The sequence below is a fragment of the Palaemon carinicauda genome, chromosome 22 (genome assembly GCF_036898095.1).
Source record: "Palaemon carinicauda isolate YSFRI2023 chromosome 22, ASM3689809v2, whole genome shotgun sequence".
In the NCBI taxonomy this organism is placed as follows: domain Eukaryota; kingdom Metazoa; phylum Arthropoda; class Malacostraca; order Decapoda; family Palaemonidae; genus Palaemon; species Palaemon carinicauda.
The window spans coordinates 59,666,471-59,688,651 of NC_090746.1; the positions used below are offsets into that span (position 1 = coordinate 59,666,471).

At 50.0% G+C, this 22,181-nt stretch overlaps 1 protein-coding gene across 7 annotated transcripts in view; it reads right to left on the reverse strand.

The window, feature by feature from the left end:
* Positions 1–22,181, reverse strand: part of Wdr59 (WD repeat domain 59) — a 312,153-nt gene that overhangs the window by 142,823 nt on the left and 147,149 nt on the right. For all 7 annotated transcript variants that reach the window (XR_011039436.1, XM_068346284.1, XM_068346280.1 and 4 more), the window contains exons 14-16: positions 17,963–18,077; positions 2,003–2,235; positions 1,622–1,746 (exon numbers count right to left, since the gene is read on the reverse strand). Coding sequence is in view for 6 of the 7 variants with exons in the window: in XM_068346284.1 (XP_068202385.1) it covers positions 1,622–1,746; positions 2,003–2,235; positions 17,963–18,077 (473 nt within the window). In the remaining variant the exon portion in view is untranslated. The remainder of the gene's footprint in view (positions 1–1,621; positions 1,747–2,002; positions 2,236–17,962; positions 18,078–22,181) is intronic.

The window sequence follows — 22,181 nt, forward strand, 5'->3', positions numbered from 1 at the left end:
GAACCACCACTCTCAAATACACAGTGCCCAACCACCACTGGTCTAATTTTCAGAATGTTCCTATACAAATACCAAACATTCGGCTTCATCTCCAAGTTCTTCAAGTTCTTCTATCAGGATGAATAGCCCTTCAATACCACTTTGACGTCGGCATGGCCCATGGGAACTTCCCTGCCAAGGGGGGCAGGATGCTTCTTCCCTATGGTTCCTTATTAAAGATTGCTATGCTGCTTTGTCAATGCCTTGGCACTTACTATTAGGGGAAAATCTACCACGATACATTGATTCTCTGGTATTCTTCCATCAGGACGCCATGGCTTGAGCCCAAAAAACGGATTTTGAGCGAAGCGAAAAATCTATTTTTGGGTGAGATAGCCATGGCGTCCTGATGGACCCTCCCTGCTACTTCGTCCAGTTTTAGATCCCACCCTGTTCTACTGTATCATGGTGTTGGGCAAGCAACTGGCTTCAGGATGAAGACGGGCGTGACGTCATTTGAGCAATGGCGCCCGTTTGTTTACGTCTCGAGTATCAGTAGTAGCCACGAGTGAGATTGGCTGTGGAACGGCTCCCAGCTATTCTCTACCCTTACACACTGAAGCATTAACTCTGTTCGGGGTGAAGATAGCTATGTGGCGCGTTTAGACATGCGTCCCCTGTTGATTTACGATGTCTTAAAGGGAAACCTTTGAGATACTCGCTCCAGAAGTTAGAATTCTGTGATAACCTGTGGTTAAATTCTATGGGAATATCTTAGTAGTATTATACCCAAGGAAGCTACCAAAAAGGAACCTTCCATCAGGACGCCATGGCTATCTCACCCAAAAATAGATTTTTCGCTTCGCTCAAAATCCGTTTACCGGGCTACTGTAGATAGATTACTGTGCAAAAGACGACCATCAGGAATTGCATCATGTTTCAAGATTGCTGCGTAGAACTTTGTATGAAAATGATTAATGGTCGTTGTATGAAATATGCACACTTAGTTAACCTTAAATTGTATACATATTGTACAGTAAAGAATTACAGTAAAGTTATTTGTTGTAAATGTAGGCTAAGTGTGCAGTGGATCAAGTCGTCCTAATGAAAACAGCGAACACTTACAGTACAGTTAAGCTTTTCTGTAGTGATATTAGTATACTGTACAGTATTACAGTTATATACACCACAGCATCAGCGAGTATTATACAACAATAATAGATGGGAACAAATATACTGTGATAGAAACCAAGTAAAAACAATATTAGGCAGAACTTAGTGTGTTAATTATCCCAGCGTAGGGAATGGCAGCTAATTATTAGGATAGGTTAGGAGTTATCCCACCCTAGAGCACAAAAGTTAGGCGACTTCACGTCTATCTCTGATACCTAGCCCTCGCTAAGAATGGGGCCTAATTTTGATAAGTTTTCCCTAATACAGTGTAAACTATAATAGGCTGTGTGTAATCAAATACTATATTCACCAGAGATGCTATATTTCCTTACCCTAAAAAAAATTGGGATAATGAAGAGAGCTTTCAACCTCCTCTCTATTATCCTGCAAGGCTCTTAGCTTCAAAGCCAGAATTTCAAACTATTCATGTATAGAATTGGCATGAAAAAACCTCTTCAGATATACTTACACATAGGCAGCACCAAGTTCCCTAGAGAAGGGCATGAGGGATTTAACATTATAAATCATGACATTTCCAGCCTTAAAAGAACGAGTGTTTTCATCTTCATTTCTATTTCGCCTACTTTTCATTCTCTGAAATAAATTTAAAAGATTAAAAATTATAATAAACTTATAATAGTCTTTTGTCAGATTTTTGAGTATACTCAAATCAAACAATAATTTGAAAAATAAGCTATTTATGATATTTTCAGCATAAATACAGCAAGTTTTCAATTATAGTTTTTTGAAAAAAATTTAAAATCTTTTCTTCTAAATAGCTGTAATTGTAGTAGTACAATTAAACCATAAACATCAGAAAAATTAATACATGATAAAAAAAAAGTATTACCGTATCTTGGTAATAATAGTTGGAAATTGAAATATTCTGCTCGCCTGATGGACTATGACCAACGCCAGGGAACATATAATTGTATTTGGGAGAAGTGGGAACTGTAGTTGACATCTGTGGCAGGAAATTTGTGATATATGCCCCTAAAGCCGACAAAGAACGAGGAGTAGAAGGCTCAGTTCGATTAGCACCCTTCTTCATAAAAGTTGGTCGAGCAAAGCACACCAAGATTCCTGAAGAAAATATGATAGACCTCATTAACAACTCAAACATGGTTACATGATATGACATCTACCAATTAAATTTTTCAAATTTATTGAAATAGATTGACCAAACAAGGAAACTGCGAAGTCTGAGTATGCATTCCAAGGTTTACTAAATAGGCATTATTCACTAATTAATATTTTCATAGTAATATAAAGACAAATTATGTCACTGCCCAATTCAAGAGTTTTGCAAATCCTGAGCACTATATTTTGAAATAAGAAGATGCAATCAGGCATCCAGGTATGTAAGAGCCTTGCATCTTAGGCATCTCCTTAGGTCATTCATTTCTTATTTTACAATTGTATAGTAGCCTGCAAATTTATCAGATGCTTAAGAGGTCTTGCTTTCTGACAAACCACAAAATCTGTTATGAAATAAAAACTCAGGAATATAAATAATAATTGAACCTTGACAGCATCCCTCAGTTAATTATCATTGCATATAATTCCTATTTTAAGCATTGATGTACTGTAGTTTCAATTTAGGCAATACCTAATAATCTTTGTTTATATTCCATTATAAATCTTAAAAATATTTCCATCTTGTTTTCAAAGTAACAAAATTTTTCAATATAGTTATGAGACCATCTTGATCAACTACAGTATATAGTGGATGAAGATCATATAAAACGATCATTTTATTTATAAAATTTATTTCAATACTTGCCTGATGTTCATAATGCTCCTCTCTTGAAGACTCGTTTATGTCAACGTTAACCCCAAAAAATAAAAATAACCTGCTTAGTTTCTTTTAGATGTGCTTAGGCCTTTAACATAGTATTGACACAATATGGCAATTAATGGCAATAATTTCACCTTGGACATACCGTAAAGGCTTTGAATTTTCAGTCTCTAAGTCGAAACTAAATCTCTATCCTCTGACATGACTAGTCAGTGGGGAGGAGGGTGGGCATGTATTATGAACATCAGGTTATTATAAAAACAAATATCACAAATTTTAAGTAATATGACAAATTCGAAGATAATTTGTATTTTTCCTAACCATACAAACCTTAGCTATTTACATTGGGTTTACATTTTAGCGTAGCTGAAATGACGAGCCAATAGTTTTCAACGAGGGTTAATTACCCCGGCGCTAGTTAGCGGGGGGTAGGGGAAGGGTAGCTTGCTACCCCTCCCCCCCCCACACACCGGTGATTTGCTTCACTTCACTTAGAGGTAGGACTTGACTTGGGGGCCAGGGATGGCGGGCACATATGTGTAAATAGCTAAGGTTTGTATGGTTAGGAAAAATACAAATTATCTTCGAATTTGTCATTTGTTCCGTAACCGAAATACAAACCCCGCTATTTACATTGGGTGACTTACCCCTTAGGAAGGGTGGAAAGTCCCCAGCCTTACTGACTTCGGCTTTGCCCGGGGGCTCAATCCCTCAGTGAGCAGCACTTGAGAAAAGGAGCCCCTGCACCTCACAAGTCCCTAGCACTGCTAGGAACGAGTGGCCTACATAAGTACTGTAGTGTGTGGAGGACAGTGTGACTCGTCCTATGAAGTTGACCTTGAGACCTTTAGATAGGAATCTAGGATAGGACGTTCCCAATACCCCCTCATCAAGGTATGGGGGACGCAACAGTATTAAGCTTAATACTAGGAGCACAAAGAAGCATGGGTTACCTGCAGAGGTCGAGGTCAGCTATGCGAGGACCAGGATGCTGCTTCCCCAAGAGAGGGGAGAATGAAGAAAGAAGTAAGGGTCAGTCATACTCTTTCATTCACACAGACTAAGACCGGGTAACAACGCCCTCAACCTACTGCTACTTGTCCATAAAGAAGCCTGAGGTTAGACCAGCTGTTGTGCAGCCACCACAGGGCCGATAGAAAACGTATCGAGGCTCCTGTGGGTCACGTCTTGCAGGTAGTGGGCTGTGAAGGTCGTCTGACGCTTCCAGACCCCAGCTTGAAGTACCTGTGTCACAGAGAAGTTTCTCTTGAAGGCCAGGGACGTAGCAACACCCCTGACATCGTGTGCCCTAGGGCGACGTGACGGAGGAGGGTCTGGATTCAAGGCATGGTGGATAACCCTTCGAATCCAAGCTGATATGGTGTTCCTGGTGACCCTCCTCTTAGTCCTGCCTGTGCTCACAAACAAAGCTCGCACTTGAGGACGGGCTGCAGCCGTTCTCTTCAAGTAGTGCCTCAGACACCTCACTGGACATAGTAGCAGCTGGTCTGGGTCGCTTGTTACAGAACGGAGACTCGCGATCCTGAAAGAGTCAAACTGAGGATCCGGCACTCCAGGATTCTGAGTCTTGGCTACAAACTCAGGGACGAACCTGAACGTTACCTCCCCCCATCCCCTTGAATGGGCAATGTCGTACGAGAGACCATGAAGTTCACTAACCCGCTTGACCGAAGCCAAAGCGAGTAGGAAAGCCGTCTTCCAAGAAAGGTGGCGATCGGAGGCCTGGCGTAATGGTTCGAAGGGAGGTCTCTTAAGAGCCCTGAGGACCCGAACCACGTTCCAAGGAGGAGGTCTCACTTCCGACTGGGGGCAGGTAAGCTCATAGCTACGTATGAGTAGAGAGAGTTCTAGCGAGGAAGAAATATCCACGCCTTTCAGCCTGAAGGCCAAGCTTAAGGCTGAGCGATAGCCTTTCACTGCCGAGACAGAAAGGCGCATTTCCTCCCGCAGATAAACGAGGAAGTCCGCTATTGCTGGAATAGTGGCATCGAGTGGAGAGATACCCCTCCCATGACACCAACCACAAAAGACTCTCCACTTCGCCTGGTAGACTCCCTCAGAGGACCTTCGCAGGTGCCGAGACATTCTCTCCGCAACCTGCTGCGAAAAGCCTCTCTCCATGAGGAGACGCTGGATAGTCTCCAGGCGTGAAGCTGAAGCGAGGCCACGGCCTTGTGAGGGACGTCGGAGTGGGGTTGTCGGAGAAGCTCGTGTCGTGGAGGAAGTTCCCTCGGGAGCTCCGTCAGGAGCTGCAGAAGGTCCGGGAACCATTCCGCGTGATGCCATAGCGGAGCTACCAGAGTCATCGAACAGTTGACCGATAGTCTGGTCCTGTTGAGCACCCTTCTCATCAGACAAAATGGTGGGAAGGCGTACACGTCGATGTTGTCCCACCGTTGCTGGAAAGCATCTTGCCAGAGTGCCTTGGGGTCCGGGACTGGGGAGCAGTACAGAGGCAGCTTGAAGTTCAACGCTGTCGCGAACAGGTCCACAGTCGAGGAACCCCACAAAGTCAGGACTTTGTTGGCTATCTGAGGATCCAAAGACCACTCGGTACTCACTATCTGCGAGGCCCTGCTCAGACTGTCGGCGGGCACATTCCTCTTGCCAGGAATGAAGCGAGCTGATAGTGTTATCGAGTGGACTTCGGTCCACCTCAGAATCTCTACTGCACGATGGGATAGCTGCTGCGAAAAAGTGCCTCCCTGCTTGTTGATATAAGCCACTACCGTGGTGTTGTCGCTCATCACCACCACGGAGTGACCCGCCAGGGTCCGTTGGAACTGCTGAAGAGCCAGAAAGACGGCCTTCAACTCTAGCAGGTTGATGTGCAGGCACTTTTCTGATTCTGACCAAAGGCCTGAGGCCCTCTGGTTCAGAACGTGCGCCCCCCACCCTTCTTTTGACGCGTCCGAAAACAGAGTCAATTCCGGGGGGAGGAAGAGAAGACTCACTTCCTTCCGCAGGTTCTCGTCGACCTGCTACCACCGCAAGTCCGTCCGTTTCAAAGATCCCATCGGGATCAGAATGTCCAGAGAATCGGATCCTTGATTCCACCGGGACTTGAGCCGCCACTGTAGGGATCTCATCCTGAGGCGGCTGTTTGGAACCAGACGAGCCAGGGAGGACAGGTGACCTAAGAGACGCAACCACGACTGGGCGGGGAGCTCTTCTTGCCTGAGGAAGGGTTCCGCCACCCTCCTCAGCTTTGCTATCCGGTCGTCTGATGGAAAGGCTTTGTGGAGATTGGTGTCTATCAGCATGCCTAGATAAACCAGTCGTTAGGACGGCTGCAGAGAGGACTTCTCGAGGTTTACCACGATCCCCAGATCCTGGCAAAGACCTAGAAGCCTGTCTCGGTGCCGAAGAAGGGTCGACTCCGAGTCTGCTAGGATCAGCCAATCGTCCAGATAATGAAGGAGACGAATGCCGTTCCTGTGCGCCCAAGATGAAATCAGGGTGAACACTCTGGTGAACACCTGAGGAGCTGTGGAGAGACCGAAACATAGCACCTTGAACTGGTAGAACTTGTCGTCTAGGCAGAATCTCAGGTACTTCCTGGAAGACGGATGGATTGGGATCAGGAAGTACGCGTCCTTTAGATCCAGTGTGCACATGAAATCTTGTGGTCTCACCGCAAGTCTGACCGTGTCCGCTGTCTCCATGCTGAACCAGGTTTGCTTGACAAACCCGTTCAGAGCTGAGAGGTCGATGACAGGTCTCCAGCCTCCAGACGCCTTCTTTACAAGAGAGAGTCGACTGAAGAAGCCAGGGGAGCCGTCGACGACCTCCTGGAGAGCACCCTTCTTTAGCAAGATCTCGACTTCGGCCCGAAGGTCCAGCCCCTTTGCCGACCCCGTGGCATAGGAGCTCAACGACACTGGATTCACTGTCAGGGGAGGTTGAGATGTTGTGAAAGGGACGCGATAACCTTGGCCGATCACTGAGACCGTCCAAGCATCGGCCCCGTGTTGCTGCCACCTGCGGACGTAACGCTGAAGGCATCCCCCCACAGGTGGACACGCAGGGGGACTGCCACCCCCAGGATTTGCGGCCGCGGCCGCTACCCCTAGGAGTCTTGCCTCCCCTGGAGGACTTGCCGCCCCTCTTGACCTTGGCTGGAAAGGGCTGGGGCTTAGACACCACTTTCTTAACTCCCGGTGCCTGCTTCGGAGCCTTACGAGGCTGCTGCTGCTGTTGCGGCGGAGCTGGAGGATTATAGGGCCGAGCTGTAAGGGCCCTATGGAGGAGGGAGTCCGTGCTAGATTTCCTCCACCTCTCAGCCGTTCGCTCCATGTCCTGTGGCTCGAACAGATTCTCCCCAAGAAGGGAAGCATGTCTGAGCCTACACACATCCACGGCGAGGACCTTCGGATGGAATCTCTCGGTCACCGCATCGCGCCGCTTCAACACCGAGTTGGCCCACAGGATGGTGACCTGGTGCGGCAAGAACTCGATGGAGCGGGTGCCCGAGAGTAAGAAGGTCTCCAGGGCCTTCCTATTGGTCTCCTTAGACAAGTCCTCGGAGCGCAATAGGATGCCCAGAGTTCCTTGCCAAAAATCCAACCACGAAGTGGCCTGCATGGCACACTTCGCGACCTTCTCATTGCTCAGGATCTCCGACGCCGAGAACGACACCTGCCGGGCAGAGAGCTTCTCAAGGGGAACTCCCTTCGCCAGCTCCTCCACGGAGTGATGGAGAGGAAGAGCGAGACTGGACTCACCCAAGATCTCAAAATACCTCCTCTGCTGAAGACGAGGAGGAGGGATGAGTTTGTTACCGGCAGAGGAACGACTGGAGGAGGCAAGAATCGCGAGCTGGGCGTTGGCCCTGGCTCTGGCACTCTTCAGACCCTGAGACCAGGGCAGAGCCGCACTGGACTTAGGGGCCTTCCGAACGTCGAACACTTCGTCCAAGAAAGTGTCCTTGCCTTCTCGGGGGGCGATCACGGGGTCCATGAGCCCGTTGAGTTGCCTCATCAGGCTCAGGACCTGCCAGAAAGCATGTTCAGATTCCTGCTGATCTCCTTGCGGGCTGGCAGCTAAGTCTCCTGTCCCCGGAATCTCTTCCTGGGATGAAGCGTGGACGTTCCCCCGGGGAGCCGTGGGTTCCTGGCGAATCCTCGAAGATGATTTCGGGATGGTCTTCCCTCCTGGGAGGGATACAGGATCACAACAAAGAGGTTCGAAGAGTCCCTTCCGCACAAGACGATTCTCCTCCATGAAGAGAAGGCTCCCCCCTTGGTGCTGAGGGGAAGAGTATCGCTTCACTGGACTCATCCGAGGACGGAAAAGCCTCGTCCACGGGAGAAGGAGAAAACGCTCGAGCAGGAGAAGGGGCCTTCCCGACAGACCTCTTAGGAACCAACTTCGCCCTGGGGGAAGTCACCACGAAGTCCACTCCTCTCTTTCTCTTCAGCGTAGGAGAGGCAGCCGTTGGTTTGTTGCCCTGATCGGCGAGTGCTGGTTTCATTACCCTCACTAACGCCCGCATCAGAGGACCAAACCAAGTCTGTTGTTCCAAGGACACAGAGTCCGAAATCCTCGCTGGAGGGAAAGGGATCGGGCGATCCTTCGGAGTGGACACCACTGGACCTGCCTGAAAAGAAGGAGGGGAAGAAAGACACACTGACCTCTCTGAAGTGTCTTCCTTGTCCTGCACAACAGTCCTGCGTTTAGATGGAGGCGATCCAGAGCGCTGTCTGGGAACACGCGTTCCTGCTGCTATCACTGGCTGAGGAATTCAACGCGAACGGTCGCGCGGGCGAGTGATCGTGCGGGCGCGAGGGCGTACAGGCGAACGAGCGCATGGGCGAGCCGGCGAACGAATGCGTTGGCGCGATGGCGAGGGAACGCGTTGCCACGTGGGCGAGTGAGAACGCTCCAAAGATCGCTGGCAACGTTGGTCAGGAGACCTGTAGCGCGAAGGAGAGCGATTGCGAGCAGGCGATCGGTGGTGCGCTGGCGAACGCTGGTGCGCAGGCGAGCGATGGCGCGTTGTCGCATGATGACGCGTTGGCGAGCGATAGCGTGTAGGACGCGCAGGCGAACGATCGCGCGAGGGCGAGCTATCAGAGGGCGAACCATGTCCTTCCAGAATCTCTGGGCGACGACGCGTTGGAGACCGCGTGCGCGCAGGAGGTAAGTCACGCAGGCGATCCGGAGATCGCCGATGTTCAGGTGATCGCTGATGCGTAGGAGAACGCTGACGAGCAGGCGATTGTAGAATCGTCTGCGAACGCTGGCGAGCAGGTGATCGCTGGCGAGCAAGAGGGCAACGCGTGAAATCCTGTGAAGGAACAGTTGGCGCGGCGCGTTCACGAACAGGAACAGGAAGAGCGTAGGCGCGTGGGTGAACATGTGCTTTAGAAACACGTGCTGGAGAACGCGGGCGATGTTGAGCAGGAACAAGCTGAGGATCGCGAGAGCGCTCAGGAGACTGATGGCGCGCAGGGTGCTCAACAGGGACTGCAGGATATTCAGAGACCACAGGGGAGCGCTGGCGAGCAAGAGGGCGATGATCCTCAGAAGAGCGCTGACGAACAGGAGAGCGCTGACGATCAGAAGAGCGCTGACGAGCAGGAGAGCGCCTGTGCGCTAACACTGCAGAAGGGCGAGCAGGGGAACGCTGGCGCGCTGAGCGCTCTTCAGGAACCACAGGTTGAAGGATGTCCTCAGGAGAGTGCTGGCGAGAAGGAGGGCGAACATCAGGAGAGCGCCGGCGAACAGGTGAGCGCTGACGAGCAGGAGAGCATTGACGAGCAGGAGAGCGCTGACGAGCAGGAGAGCGCCTGTGCGCTAACGCTGCACGTGAAAGGGAAGAATCCCTTTGCCCCGAAGGGACCGTTGCCCGTCGGGTGACGAGGTCCCCAGAAGGTGAAGTTCTAGCAGGAGTAGGAGATCGATCCTCAGAGAGGTCTAAAGAAGCTGGAGGTGTAGGCTGAATACGACAAGGAGAGTCCCCTTCGGAAGAAGAAGATCCAAAAAAGCGCCTCTTAACACCCTTATAAGGGGATGGGAGGCCCTTGCGACGCAGCGGACGGTGAGTCTTACGGCGAAGGCGGCCACGAGGAAGATCATCAGGACCATCAGTCCTCCGAAGGGGAGTCTCAGTCAAGGCACTCCCCTTAGAGGGAAGCTGGACAGCAGACGAGCCCGAAGGACTCCCTTCCCCCTTCGAAGGATGTACGGAAGGGGGAGGAGAGCCGTCAGCACCAACATCCTCAACTGCACCTGCAGAGGATTGCCCCGCCCCGTCGGAGGCCTCTGCCACCACGACGTCGACGATAGACAGAGGGTCTACCTCTGCTATCACCGGCGACTGCTTAACGGCGGCCCCCAACTGGACAAGGTCAATCAGGGCAACCCTGGAGGGCAAGCCCTTAAGCCCCAGGGAAGCCCAAATCTGTAAAAGATCATCATTAGACAGTGAATTATCAATAACCTCCCCCGGAGGAGGAGGGGGAACCGCCCCGCTATGGGAGGCGACGCCCTCTCCCCCCCACCTAAGGTCGGGAAACAGAACTAGGGCCTGTGCTACCACTAGGCCGACTCTCCTTAGGAGCCGAACGAGGGGGAGCTTCGGAGGAGGTTTGGGCGACGAAAGAAGAGTCCCGAGAACCTTCCTCCTTCAAGGCAACCCCAGAAGGAGAACGGTCTCTCTTGGACTTCTTCTTACGCCGGCGGCCAAACCTCTCCCACTGGGAGGCAGACCACTCCCTGCACTCACTACACATATTTTCCTGGTCACACCGTCGGCCTCGACACTGCAGGCAAAGGGTGTGAGGATCCGTATCCGTGGCCGACATAAAGGTACCACAAGGGCGGCCGGCAATTCCAGGGCACGTACGCATCAATAAAAAAGGTGGTCAACTTCAAACACACACACACGCTGTAGAGAAAAAGCAGAAAAAAGATTAAAGGCTGTCAACGAGGACGATGGACAGACACGTCTGTTCATCGCCGGAGCCAAAAGTGAAGTGAAGCAAATCACCGGTGTGTGGGGGGGAGGGGTAGCAAGCTACCCTTCCCCTACCCCCCGCTAACTAGCGCGGGGGTAATTAACCCTCGTTAAAAACTATTGGCTCATCATTTCAGCTACGCTAAAAGGTAAACCCAATGTAAATAGCGTGGTTTGTATTTCGGTTACGGAACAATTGTATTTTTCCTAACAATACTTACCTCGAACTACTTTCTTAAGAGTACCTAGGATCTCCTCCCATCCGACCAGAGTTTTGTGTAGTTTACCCTACTTCCGTTTTCTGTGAGGGTTAACCTCTGGCGGATTGATACGTGCCCTGAGGCTAACCCCGGGTCAGGGAGCATGCTAGCTCGGGTCTCGCCCTCCAGTAAGTTCTTGGTAGCTTAGTTACCTAATAGGTCATAAGGCACTCGAGGAAGGAAGGAAGGGCCATTACCCGAAAGTAGTTCGAGGTAAGTACTGTTAGGAAAAATACAAATTACTTAAAATTTGTGATTTGTTCCAACACGGAGTACTTACCTCGAACTACTTTCTTAGGAGACTTACACTTTAGGAGGTGAGAGTGGCCTTCTAGACATAGAGATCTAACTAAGCAGGATGAGTGGAACCTAGATAGGAGGCTAGGTTCAGTACTGATCAGAAAACAAAACATAGGAGAAAACTACACAAAGAGCTCATGTTAGTGTCTAAGTAACTCACCTGTGCAAGAATTCTTCGGATACATGTCCTTTCGATGATCCTGTGTCTTGAGAGCTAGCTCAGGGGGCTACCCGAGTCCATCTTCGATCGGAAGAAGGGGGAAGAAAGAACAAGGGGGTTTTAGGGAAACGAACCTGTGTTTCTTGGTCTTACTACCCGCAGTTGTTTCTGGGGCTATGCCGTTAAATCGTTTGGAGCGCGGAGATGACGGTTCCTATTGAGAACCCGTCTAGGGACTTCCTCGAACATTCCTTTAGATAGTGAGCCGTGAAGGTTGACTGGTTAGCCCAGGTGCCCGCTCTCAGGATCTGACCCACTGCCATATTCTTCTCGAATGCTAAAGAGGTACTTAGACCCCTAATGTCGTGGGGCCTGGGTTTACCCGGCAGTGGAACACCCGCACTACTGTAGGCTCTGATAATCACCTGCCTCAGCCAGAAGGAGATAGTGTTCTTAGAGACCGGCTTTTTCACTGAGCCTGTGAGGACGAAAAGGCTTTTGATACCAGGGCGTAGTCTCGCCGTCCTCTCCAGGTATTTCCTTACGGCTCTGACAGGGCACAGCTTTAAGTCCTTCGTGCTCTCCGAACAAGGAATTGCTGGTATTGAGAAGCCCTCAAACCTGGGATCCCATACAGCTGGATTCTGGGTCTTAGCTACAAAGGAAGGGACGAACTTGAAGGAAGCCTCCCGCCAACCCTTCGAGTGTGAGACCTCGTAAGACAGTCCGTGAATCTCACCTACCCTTTTTGCCGAGGCCAACGCCAGCAGAAAAACAGTCTTGAGGGTGAGATCCCTGTCTACGATGTCTTTCAGGGGGCTCGAACGGGGGTTCAGATAACATCTTCAAGACCCTAGCTACATCCCACTGTGGTACTCTGACGGCTTGAAGGGGGCATGCTTGTTCGAAACTCTTGATGAGCATCGAGATATGCCTAGAAGCCCCCAGGTCGATGCCCTTCAGGAGGAAAACTTGGCCTAAAGCTGCACGGACTCCCTTGATGGCTGGAATAGACATACTGACTACGTCCCTGAGATAGACCAGGAAGTCTGCAATCTCCGGAATGGAGGCCTTCAGTGGCCTGATGTTCCTGGAGGAGCACCACTTAGTAAAGGTGGCCCACTTTGCCTGGTATACCGCTGCCGATGAACGCCTCAGATACCCAGACATCCTTTCTGCCGTTCTTGCCGAATAGCCTTCCTTCCTCAGGAGACACTCGATAACCTCCACGCGTGAAGGCGGAGGGACCGAGGATTCTCGTGGAGCCTTTGGAAGAGGCGCTGCCGGAGAAGGTCTGGCCTTTCCGGGAGGGGCCAAGATGGGAGGCACGCTAGTTCCTTTAGGTCCGCGAACCACTCTCTCTCCGGCCACCAGGGCGCTACCAAAGACATCTTCAGGTTGTGGGCCCTCCTTACCCTGTTGAGCACTTGTCTGAGCAGCGAGAAAGGGGGAAGGCGTATACGTCTAGATTGTCCCAAGGATGTTGGAAGGCATCCTCTAACGCCGCTTTTGGGTCTGGCACAGGAGAACAGAACACGGGGAGCTGTGCATTCAGTCTTGTTGCAAAGAGATCCATCACTGGCGAACCCCATTTCTGGATGATGATCTTGGCCACCTCTGGGTGCAGGGACCACTAGGTCCCTACCACTTGTCCCATCCGGCTGAGGCCGTCGGCCAGGACGTTCCTCTTTCCTGGAATGAACCTTGCTGAGATTGTGATCTGCTCTGACTCGGCCCAATCCAGAAGTTCCAACGTGAGGTCGCACAACTCCCTCGATTTCAGTCCTCCCTGCTTCTTTATGTAAGCCACCACCGTGGCGTTGTCGCACATCAGTGCCACGGTGTTTCCCCGGAGTAGATTGACGAACTGCAGGCCCGCCCTTCGAACTGCCCTCATTTCTAAGACGTTTATGTGTTGAGCCTTCTCTACGTCCGTCCAACTGCCTCTTGCTGACCTTCCGAGGAGATGGGCACCCCACCCCTCCTTGGAAGCGTCTGTGAACAGGAGCATTTCTGGGGGTTCGGCTGCGAAGGGCATTCCCTTGAGGGTGTTCGATCGGCTGATCCACCATTCCAGGGCTTCCTTCGTTTCCGGGAGAACCGGAACCACCTTGTGGGGGGAATCCCTCTGGTTCCAGAGCTCTTTCAGATTCCATTGGACGTTCCTGAGTTTGAACCTCCCCTGGGGGACCAGCTTCTCCAACGATACGAGGTGGCCTATTAACCTCTGCCAGTCCTTCGCCCTCCTGGGCTGTCCCGATATGAAGGGGTGGAGGATCTGGTCCAAGTTGTCCAGCCTCTCCTCTGACGGGAAGACCCTCACCAAACGGGAATCTAGGACCATCCCGAGGTAGGTCATCCTGGTGGAGGGTATCAGATGAGACTTCTCCAGGCTGATGGTGATGCCCAGAACCTTGCAGAACCGCAGTAGCTTCGCGCCTTGTTCCCTCAGTACTTCCTCTGAGGATGAAAGTAGCAACCAGTCGTCCAGGTAACGAATCAGGCGGATGCCCTGTTTGTGTGCCCAAACTGAGACTGTTGTGAAGACCCTCGTGAAGACTTGAGGTGCTGTGGACAGTCCTAAGCAGAGGGTCTTGAACTGTAATGCCTGGGCACCCCATTTCACCTGTAGGTACTTCCTGCTGGAGGGGTGGACTGGGATTTGGAAGTATGCGTCCTTGAGGTCTATGGACATCATGAAGTCCCCTTCCCACAAGGACGCCAGGACCGACTTCGGGGTGTTCATCTTGCACACAAACTTGTTGAGGGCTGAGAGTTCTATGACCGGCCTCCAACCTCCTATTGCCTTCTCCACCAGGAAGAGCCTGCTGTAGAACCCTGGACTTGGTACCTGTACCGTTTCCATCGCTCCCTTCGCCAGCATTGCTGAGACTTCCTCTTGCAGAGCTGTCCTCTTCAAGGGGTCCTTGGGAGCTAACCACTCCCCCCGAAGATCTGGTATTAGAGGAGGGAGATCTGCTAGGAAGAGTAACCTGTACCCTTCTTTCAGAACTGTTACTGCCCACGGTTCCGCCCCGTGGTACTTCCATGCTTGCCAAAAATGTCTGAGGCATCCCCCCACCTGAGGCTTGGGCAGGAGTAGGGGGCCTCTCCCCCTATCTCCTTCTGGAGGAACGGCCTGAACGTCCTCTCCTGGCTGCCGCGTAGGAAGGCCTAAAGGGGGCCGGGGCTGATGCTGCTCCCCTACGGGAGGGCTGCAAAGGTTGAGACCAAGCAGCTGCTGGGGCGTCCCTCCTGGGCTGGCTAGTCGAGGCCCGAGGAGGAGGAGGAACATCTGACGAAGGTCTTCTGTGGATGGGCCTCCTCACTGACTGGGGTCTGGGGTCACCCACGTCCTTGAGTTTCCGGACCCTCTCCATTATTTCCTCTGCTGCCTTCAAGGGGAAAAGAGAATCGTCCCACAGGGGCAGACTTCTCAGGGCCCTCGCTTCCCTGTCCGGAATACGCCTGGTCAGCTAGTTCAGGACAGTGTCTCTCCTCCGAAGGACCCAGTTGGATGCTTGGGCTAAGGCCTGGTAGGACAGGAATTTCAAGGCCCAACCTCCCGAGATAATTAGCTCCTTCAGTAGGGCCTGATTTCCCGGAACTGAGAGGTCGTAGGAGGACTGGACTCCCACAAGGGCGGAAGCCCACCAGTCTAGCCAGGAGGCGATGTTAGCCAGATCCTTGGCTATCTCCTCCATCATCGTCGCCTCCGACTGGGAGAAGCAGACTGGGGCTGTCGAGGCCCTGTCTTCTGGAGCCCCTTGGCCTAACACTTCGAGGACGGCTTCCATCTTGCAGGCCCCTGGCTGCTGTCCCTCTGGCAGGTAAAACTTGCTCTGAGACCTTAGGCCTTGGAGCAACTTCGAGGAACTCTTGGATTTGGGGGCCTCTGCATGGTTGGCCACGATTCTGTTGACGTGGGCTCTACCCAGCCTAACGTCCCTGGCCACCGGGAGAGCTAACGAAGGTCTTTGCTGGACGGGGGCCTCCATTAGTCTATTGAGGCTAGAGCGCCAGGTTTCTTCGGCGGAGGGTTCGGGCTCTTCTATCCTGTGGTGCCTCCTGATGAGCCCTATCACCCTCCTGTATGCCGAGTCCTCCGCTGTCGAGCCCTCCATGTTACCGTCCGCATCCTCCGCCGGGCGATCTGCTTCTCCGGACAGAGCTCCACCGACAGGGGACTCCGTGTATGGCTCTGGACGAAGGACGGGCATTACCGTAGTGGCGAAGGCCTCCATCCTAGGTCTGTCTTTCGTCGTGGAGGACCAGGCTTCCGTGGGCTTGCCCAACGGAGGAAGCAGTCTCTCCTTCTCCTGACGCTAATGCAATACTTTGGAGGACGAGACGAGGCTGCCCGACCGAAGGGGCGACTCCCTCCGCTGGGCGGATTGAGTCGGGACCTTCGCGGTCTTACGCCTGTCCGATGAGGTCAGCAACGACGAGTCCCTCCGTGGTTCGAGCCTGTGGCTGGAAGCAAACCTCTCCGGAGTCCTGGCTCTAGGGCGCCAACCTAAAGTGCTCGGAACAGATGGAAGTTCGACGAGCTTGCTACGGGGAATGGCCACCCATTCTTCCCCTGGCGATCCACTCCTCCTGAACTTCCTCCTGGGGGACCTGGAACGTCTACTTCCGTGGCGAGACCTGGAGCGTGAGCAGGAACGAGAATGCCTCCTCCGGGACCTCTCACGACGCCTACGGGGCTTCTTACGGGCTTCGCCTTCCGAGGAATTGGAGACCGCTACCACCGACGAATCTGAAGACGCGTCGTAACTCGTCTGAGGGGCAGGAGCGTGAAGAGCCGCTGGCTGAACAGCCTGACGAACTGCGGAAGGCGGGGACTGAAGAAACACGTCAGGCAAGGAAGACGACGGCGCTGGGGTAGAACGTGGGCGCACTTCGTTGGGAAACCAGGTTCCGAGGCCTTCCTCCATCCTCAGCAGGGACCTGTAGGGCGTCCTCGGAGGCACCCACCCGAGGGGGTCTGAAGGCGGTGAATCGTCCTTTTCGGGGGCGCCTTCAGCTGCAGAGGTACCTGAAAAACATGCCCACGATGCGGGCGAAGAGGCAGGGACATTTTTACACCACATGGGGTCATCCAAAGACCTGGCCCGCAAGCACCAGGGCACCGTCTCCAGAACCCCCACCAATCTCACCCTCAGGCCCCACACTTGCCTGGATTGATGCCACTACCCCACTATCTTGCAGCACAGACTCCTGGGGAAGAGCCTCTGGCTTCTTCCCCGCAACGGAATTACCTCGTCCCCTACTCTGGGTAGGGGAAGGTGGAAGGGAAACTCGCTCCGACGACACTCCTGGTGACGCCAAGGGAGAAAAGGTGCTAGCCTTCTTAGGCGACCTCTTGGATGCCTTCATCTTCTTCGTGCCGAAGTGTACCCACTGCACTTCGTTCCACAATTCACACTCCGGACACGTGTCTGACGGGGAACACACTCTGCCCCTGCACGACGAACACAGGGAGTGCGGGTATACCTCCGGCTTGGACAAGAAAGCACCACACGAATTCCCGGCCATAGGCCCAGGACAACAGCGGGGATGCTCCATAACGCACTAGCTATACACCGCAAGATACAGGAACGCAGCGGAAAGGAACAAGGAAGCAAAAGGTTAACACGTGGGCCCGCGGAGACACAAAGGGAAAGCACAAGGTTAACACGTGGGACCACGGAGACACAAAGGGAAAGCACAGGGATACCACGTGGTGACCACGCGAGACACAAATGAGTCGGGGACACAAAGGGTCGCACTGAGATTAAGGAGAGCGTCGAGATGATATTGCGACATGACCAGAGAACTTACTGGAGGTCGAGACCTGAGCTAGCATGCTCCCTGACCCGGGGTTAGCCTCAAGGCATGTATCAATCCACCTGAGGTTAACCCTCAAAGAAAACGGAAGTAGGGTAAACTACACAAAATTCTGGTCGGATGGGAGGAGATCCCAGGTACTCCTAAGAAAGTAGTTCGAGGTAAGTACTCCGTGTTGGAACAATCTATCATTAAAACGTTTATTTAAGTGCTATGGTATATAACCGTCACCAAACAAGTCTGTTAAAACTCAAACCTCATGATTATATCCCAAACATAACCACACCATCAAACTACTGTACTGTATACTTTTATACATATTACCCAACACTGTGCATACATTGTTGTATTCTAAAAATTAATAAAAGTACCATTTCTGATAATTCAAAATATTTCAAATATTCTCTGGAAAATTAAGTCTTAGCAGTAATAGCAAAACTGCATATTACTGCAAGGACATAATACCCTATAAACTCACTCACCAGCACTACAAAATTTGGCCCCTGAGGTACGAGGAAAAGGGACACTATGATCTTGGTAACTACCGTATACTTGATTTGGATACCCAAGTTGTAGTCCTCCTTGTCTTTCATCACCCTGAAGTAAATAACATTTATTAAGCATTAATTTTTCAGATGAATAACCTTATCCTTTATGTTACCATACAGAGCAGTTATAAATTATGACAACATTGTTCTAAGAACAGATTAAAAAATGAATGTACTAAATTAGAATTGTTTCTGCACTGCAATAAAAATACAAAAGAACCTCCAGTTATGAGTAACTTTGAATATGAGAACACAAATTTGAATTGTGTTACAAGTACTGTATGGTATAGGTCTGCAAGGAAAATCTCTACATTGTCTATAATGAGGCTATTACAGAAAGAGTACACATAATGAGGATAAAATTGTTCCGCATATTTGTAGATATTAAAAAAGGATTCAACAGTACCAAGACAAGTAATGTTACATTAGCATAACATATCTGAGTTGAAGACAATGGCAAGGGTATCATAGATTTTAGAATAAATATTGAAGTCCATTAAGGAACTGAAATGAGCTCTAATAATAGAGAAAGTTACCAAAGATCACAGAAAAGTGGCTCCTAATAATATGAGAAAGGGGTGATGGAAATGTTTTGAAATGTGGAAAAGTAGAACGGGGAGGACTAAAAATAAACAAACAAAAGGAAGCTAATGGTGACTACAATGAAATCAAAGGAAAAAGTACAAACAGGGAATGGCCAGTGGATGTTGTAGGAAACGTGTGGAGGTGACCTGCGTAATGAATAGAGTATAAGAGATAGAATCTACAGAGGTACCCTGAATTCAAACAGACTGCGGTTGCCTGAAATTTATAAAAAATGGGAATGATAAAAGAGTTGAAAACATTGTTATAATTGAGCAAGTCTTTGAAGAGGAAGAGTATTTGTATCTTTCTAGAGACATTTTTCACTGTAAAGCTGGAGTTACGACAGTACAAAAGAGTGGCGGTAGCATGCATGAAATTACGATAGAAAGCCAGATTACTGGAGAATAAAAATGTCTTATCACTCTTAGTAATAGAAAAGACTTATGGTAGATACATGAGACTTGTGACCCTACATGCAGAAAAAAATATGAGCAATGACGAAGAAAATGTAAGAGATTTTGATGAAATATGAACTTAAATTGTCAAGATTCATGGCTGATGTACATTGAGAAGACCATATTACAAATAAGATTTAGTGGAGAGATGTGATTTCCACAAGCAGCATAAAAGATTGAAACTCTAAATATATGTGTTGATAAGGAATGAGGAGCAGTTAGTCAGAAGCAAAAAATAAAAAAAAATGACATAAAAAAATAAAGGAAAATGTGATAAATGAAGACCTAGGCCTCAGGGAAATTCAGGAAGAAAAAAGACAAATTTGTTAAATAATTTGTATTTTCCTAGCATACAAAACTGGAGCTATTTATAGGGGTATTACTTTTGGTGAAGCTGAAAGACAAGCCATGACGATTTTAGTGAGAGATAACTATCCCAATCGCTGATTAGCGGATGGGGGTGGCTGCTACCCCCTCACACACACACCTGGGGTGAGCAACCACTGTGTTTTCTGGCAGGAGTTCTTGGGGGATAGGGTGGCGGGCCAATTTGTACAAATAGCTCCAGGTTTGTATACTAGGAAAAATACAAATTATTTAACAAGTTTGTCATTTGTTCCTGCAAAAATACAAACCCTTCGCTATTCATAGGGGTGACTCACTCTTAGGAGGGAGTAAGTCCTCACCAACTGGCCTTAGTTTGACCCAGGGTTCTCTCTACCTTGATGTGTGGTCTAGTGTAGTAAGAATTCTACCCTTGCTAAAATAAAGTATTACAATAGTGTATGCACTATTAGCAGCCCGCAGAAGCATGTGTGTTCGTGCGCCTAGCAATGTAGCTTGTCTTTAATGTAAGAACTCGGTTTCATATCAAGAGTTCTCAGACTTACCCAATACCTTCCCTCAGAGAGTTATTGGGGTCGCAACAAAATATTATTTCTATACTTGGGATGCACGAGAGAAAGGAGTCTTACCTGCAGAGAGGTGGGGTCAACCTGTGTTGAGGACAGTGGTGCTGTTTTCCCCAGGTGGAGGAGAAGGTGAAGGGAAAGAAAGGTGCCAGTCATTCTATTTATTCACCCCCGACTAAGCTGGGTAACCTCAACTCTTCAACCCTCTGTTACTTATCCAGCAAGGAGCTTGAGGTGTTTTGACCACTTGTGCAGCCACCACAGGACCAATGGAGAACGTATCCATGTTCCTGTAGGTCACGTCTAGCAGATAGTGGGCAGTGAAGGTCGTTTGACGCTTCCACACGCCAATTTGTAGTACCTGCGTCACAAAGTAGTGCTTTTTTAATGCCAGAGACGTTGCAATGCCTCCGACGTCATGAGCTCTGGATCATTTGGAAGGAGGATGATCTGGATTAAGGGCAAAGTTAATTGCTTTCTGAATCCAGGAGGAAATAGTACTCCTGGTGATAGTCCTCTTGACCTTCCCTGTGCTAACGAACACGGCTGATACAAAGGGGCGAGCTGCTGCTGTCCTTTTAAGGTAACATCTCAGACTTCTTACTGGGCAAAGTACCAGTTGGTTTGGATCCTCGGTTACAGAACAAAGACTCTCTATCTGGAATGGGCCAAACCTGGAGTCCAGCACACCCAGATTTTGAGTCTTAGCAATAAATTCAGGGATGTAGCTAGGGACTACTTCTCCCCATCTACTGGAGTGTGAGACATCAGAAGATAGACCATGCAGTTCACTAACTCTCATGGCCGAGGCCAGAAAGAGTAGGAACACCGTCTTCCACATGAGGAGGCGATATGTTGCCTGGCATAATGGTTTGTAAGGAGGACCCTTCAGAGATTGAAGGACCCAAACCTCATTCCAAGGAGGAGGTCTAAGTTCCAACTGGGGACTAGTAATCTCATAACTTTGTATGAGTAAGAAAAGTTCCAACAAGGAGGAAATATCTACTCCTTTCAGTTTAAAGGCAAAACTCAAGGCTGAGCAGTAGCCTTTGACTGCTGAAACTGAGAGAAGCATTTCTTCCTTCCAGAAGGTATACAAGGAACTCGGCTATATTTGGAAGAGTGGCATCAAGGGGAGAGATAACCCTTCAATGACACCAACCACAGAAAACTAAACACTTTGCCTGGTAGATTGATGCTGTGGAGCATATAAGGTGTCTAATCATCATCTTCACAACTTGTTGCAAAAAGCCTCTCTGTGTAAGAAGGTGCTGGACAGTCTCCAGGTGTGAAGTCGTAGCAAAGCTACGGCTCTGTGATAGATTCTAGCATGTGGTTGTGAGTAGATTGTGTCGTGGAGGGAGTTCTCTCGGGATCTCCGTAAAGTTACAGAAGGTCTGGAAACCATTCTGTGTGATGCCATAGGGGAGCTATAAGAGTCATTTGCAAGTTCTCACGTACTAGGACCTGGTTGAGGAGTTTTCTCATCAGACAAAATGGGGGGAATACGTAAACGTCTAGATTCACCCACCGCTTTTGGAATGCATCTTACCAGAGAGCTTGAGGATCTGGGAATGGGGAGCAGTACAACGGGATCCTGAAGTTCAGGGCCATTACAAACAGATCCACAGTCGGGGAACCCCACAAAGTCACAATTTTTTTGGCTACTAGATGATTTAGAGAAAACTCGGAGTCCACATTCCAGTTGCCTGGGATGAAGTGAGCCAATAGGGTAACCGAGTTGTCTTCTGCCCATCTGAGTATTTCTACAGCTAGATGACACAGTGGCTGCGAAAAGGTACCGCCTTGTTTGTTTAGGTAAGAAATTACCATGACCCGCCAGGAACTGGTGGAACTGCTCGAGGGCAAGGAAGGCAGTTGATACCTTTCTGATTCGGACCATAGACCAGAGATGATGTGGTTCAGCATGTGGGGCACCACCTTTCTTTTGACGTATCTGAAAAGAGCATCAATTACAAGGGAGGAACAAGGAGATCGACCCCTTTGCAGATGTTTAGGTCTGCTAGCAACCATCTGAGGTCCATCCGTTCTTGTCCTATGCGGATAAGACGATCCTGGGATCGCTGGACTGATTCCATTAGGATTTTAGGTGCCACTGGATGGATCTAATCCTGAGGCAACTGTTAGGAACTAGATGGGACAGAGATGAGAGGTAACCGAGCACGCGCAGCCAGCTCTGTG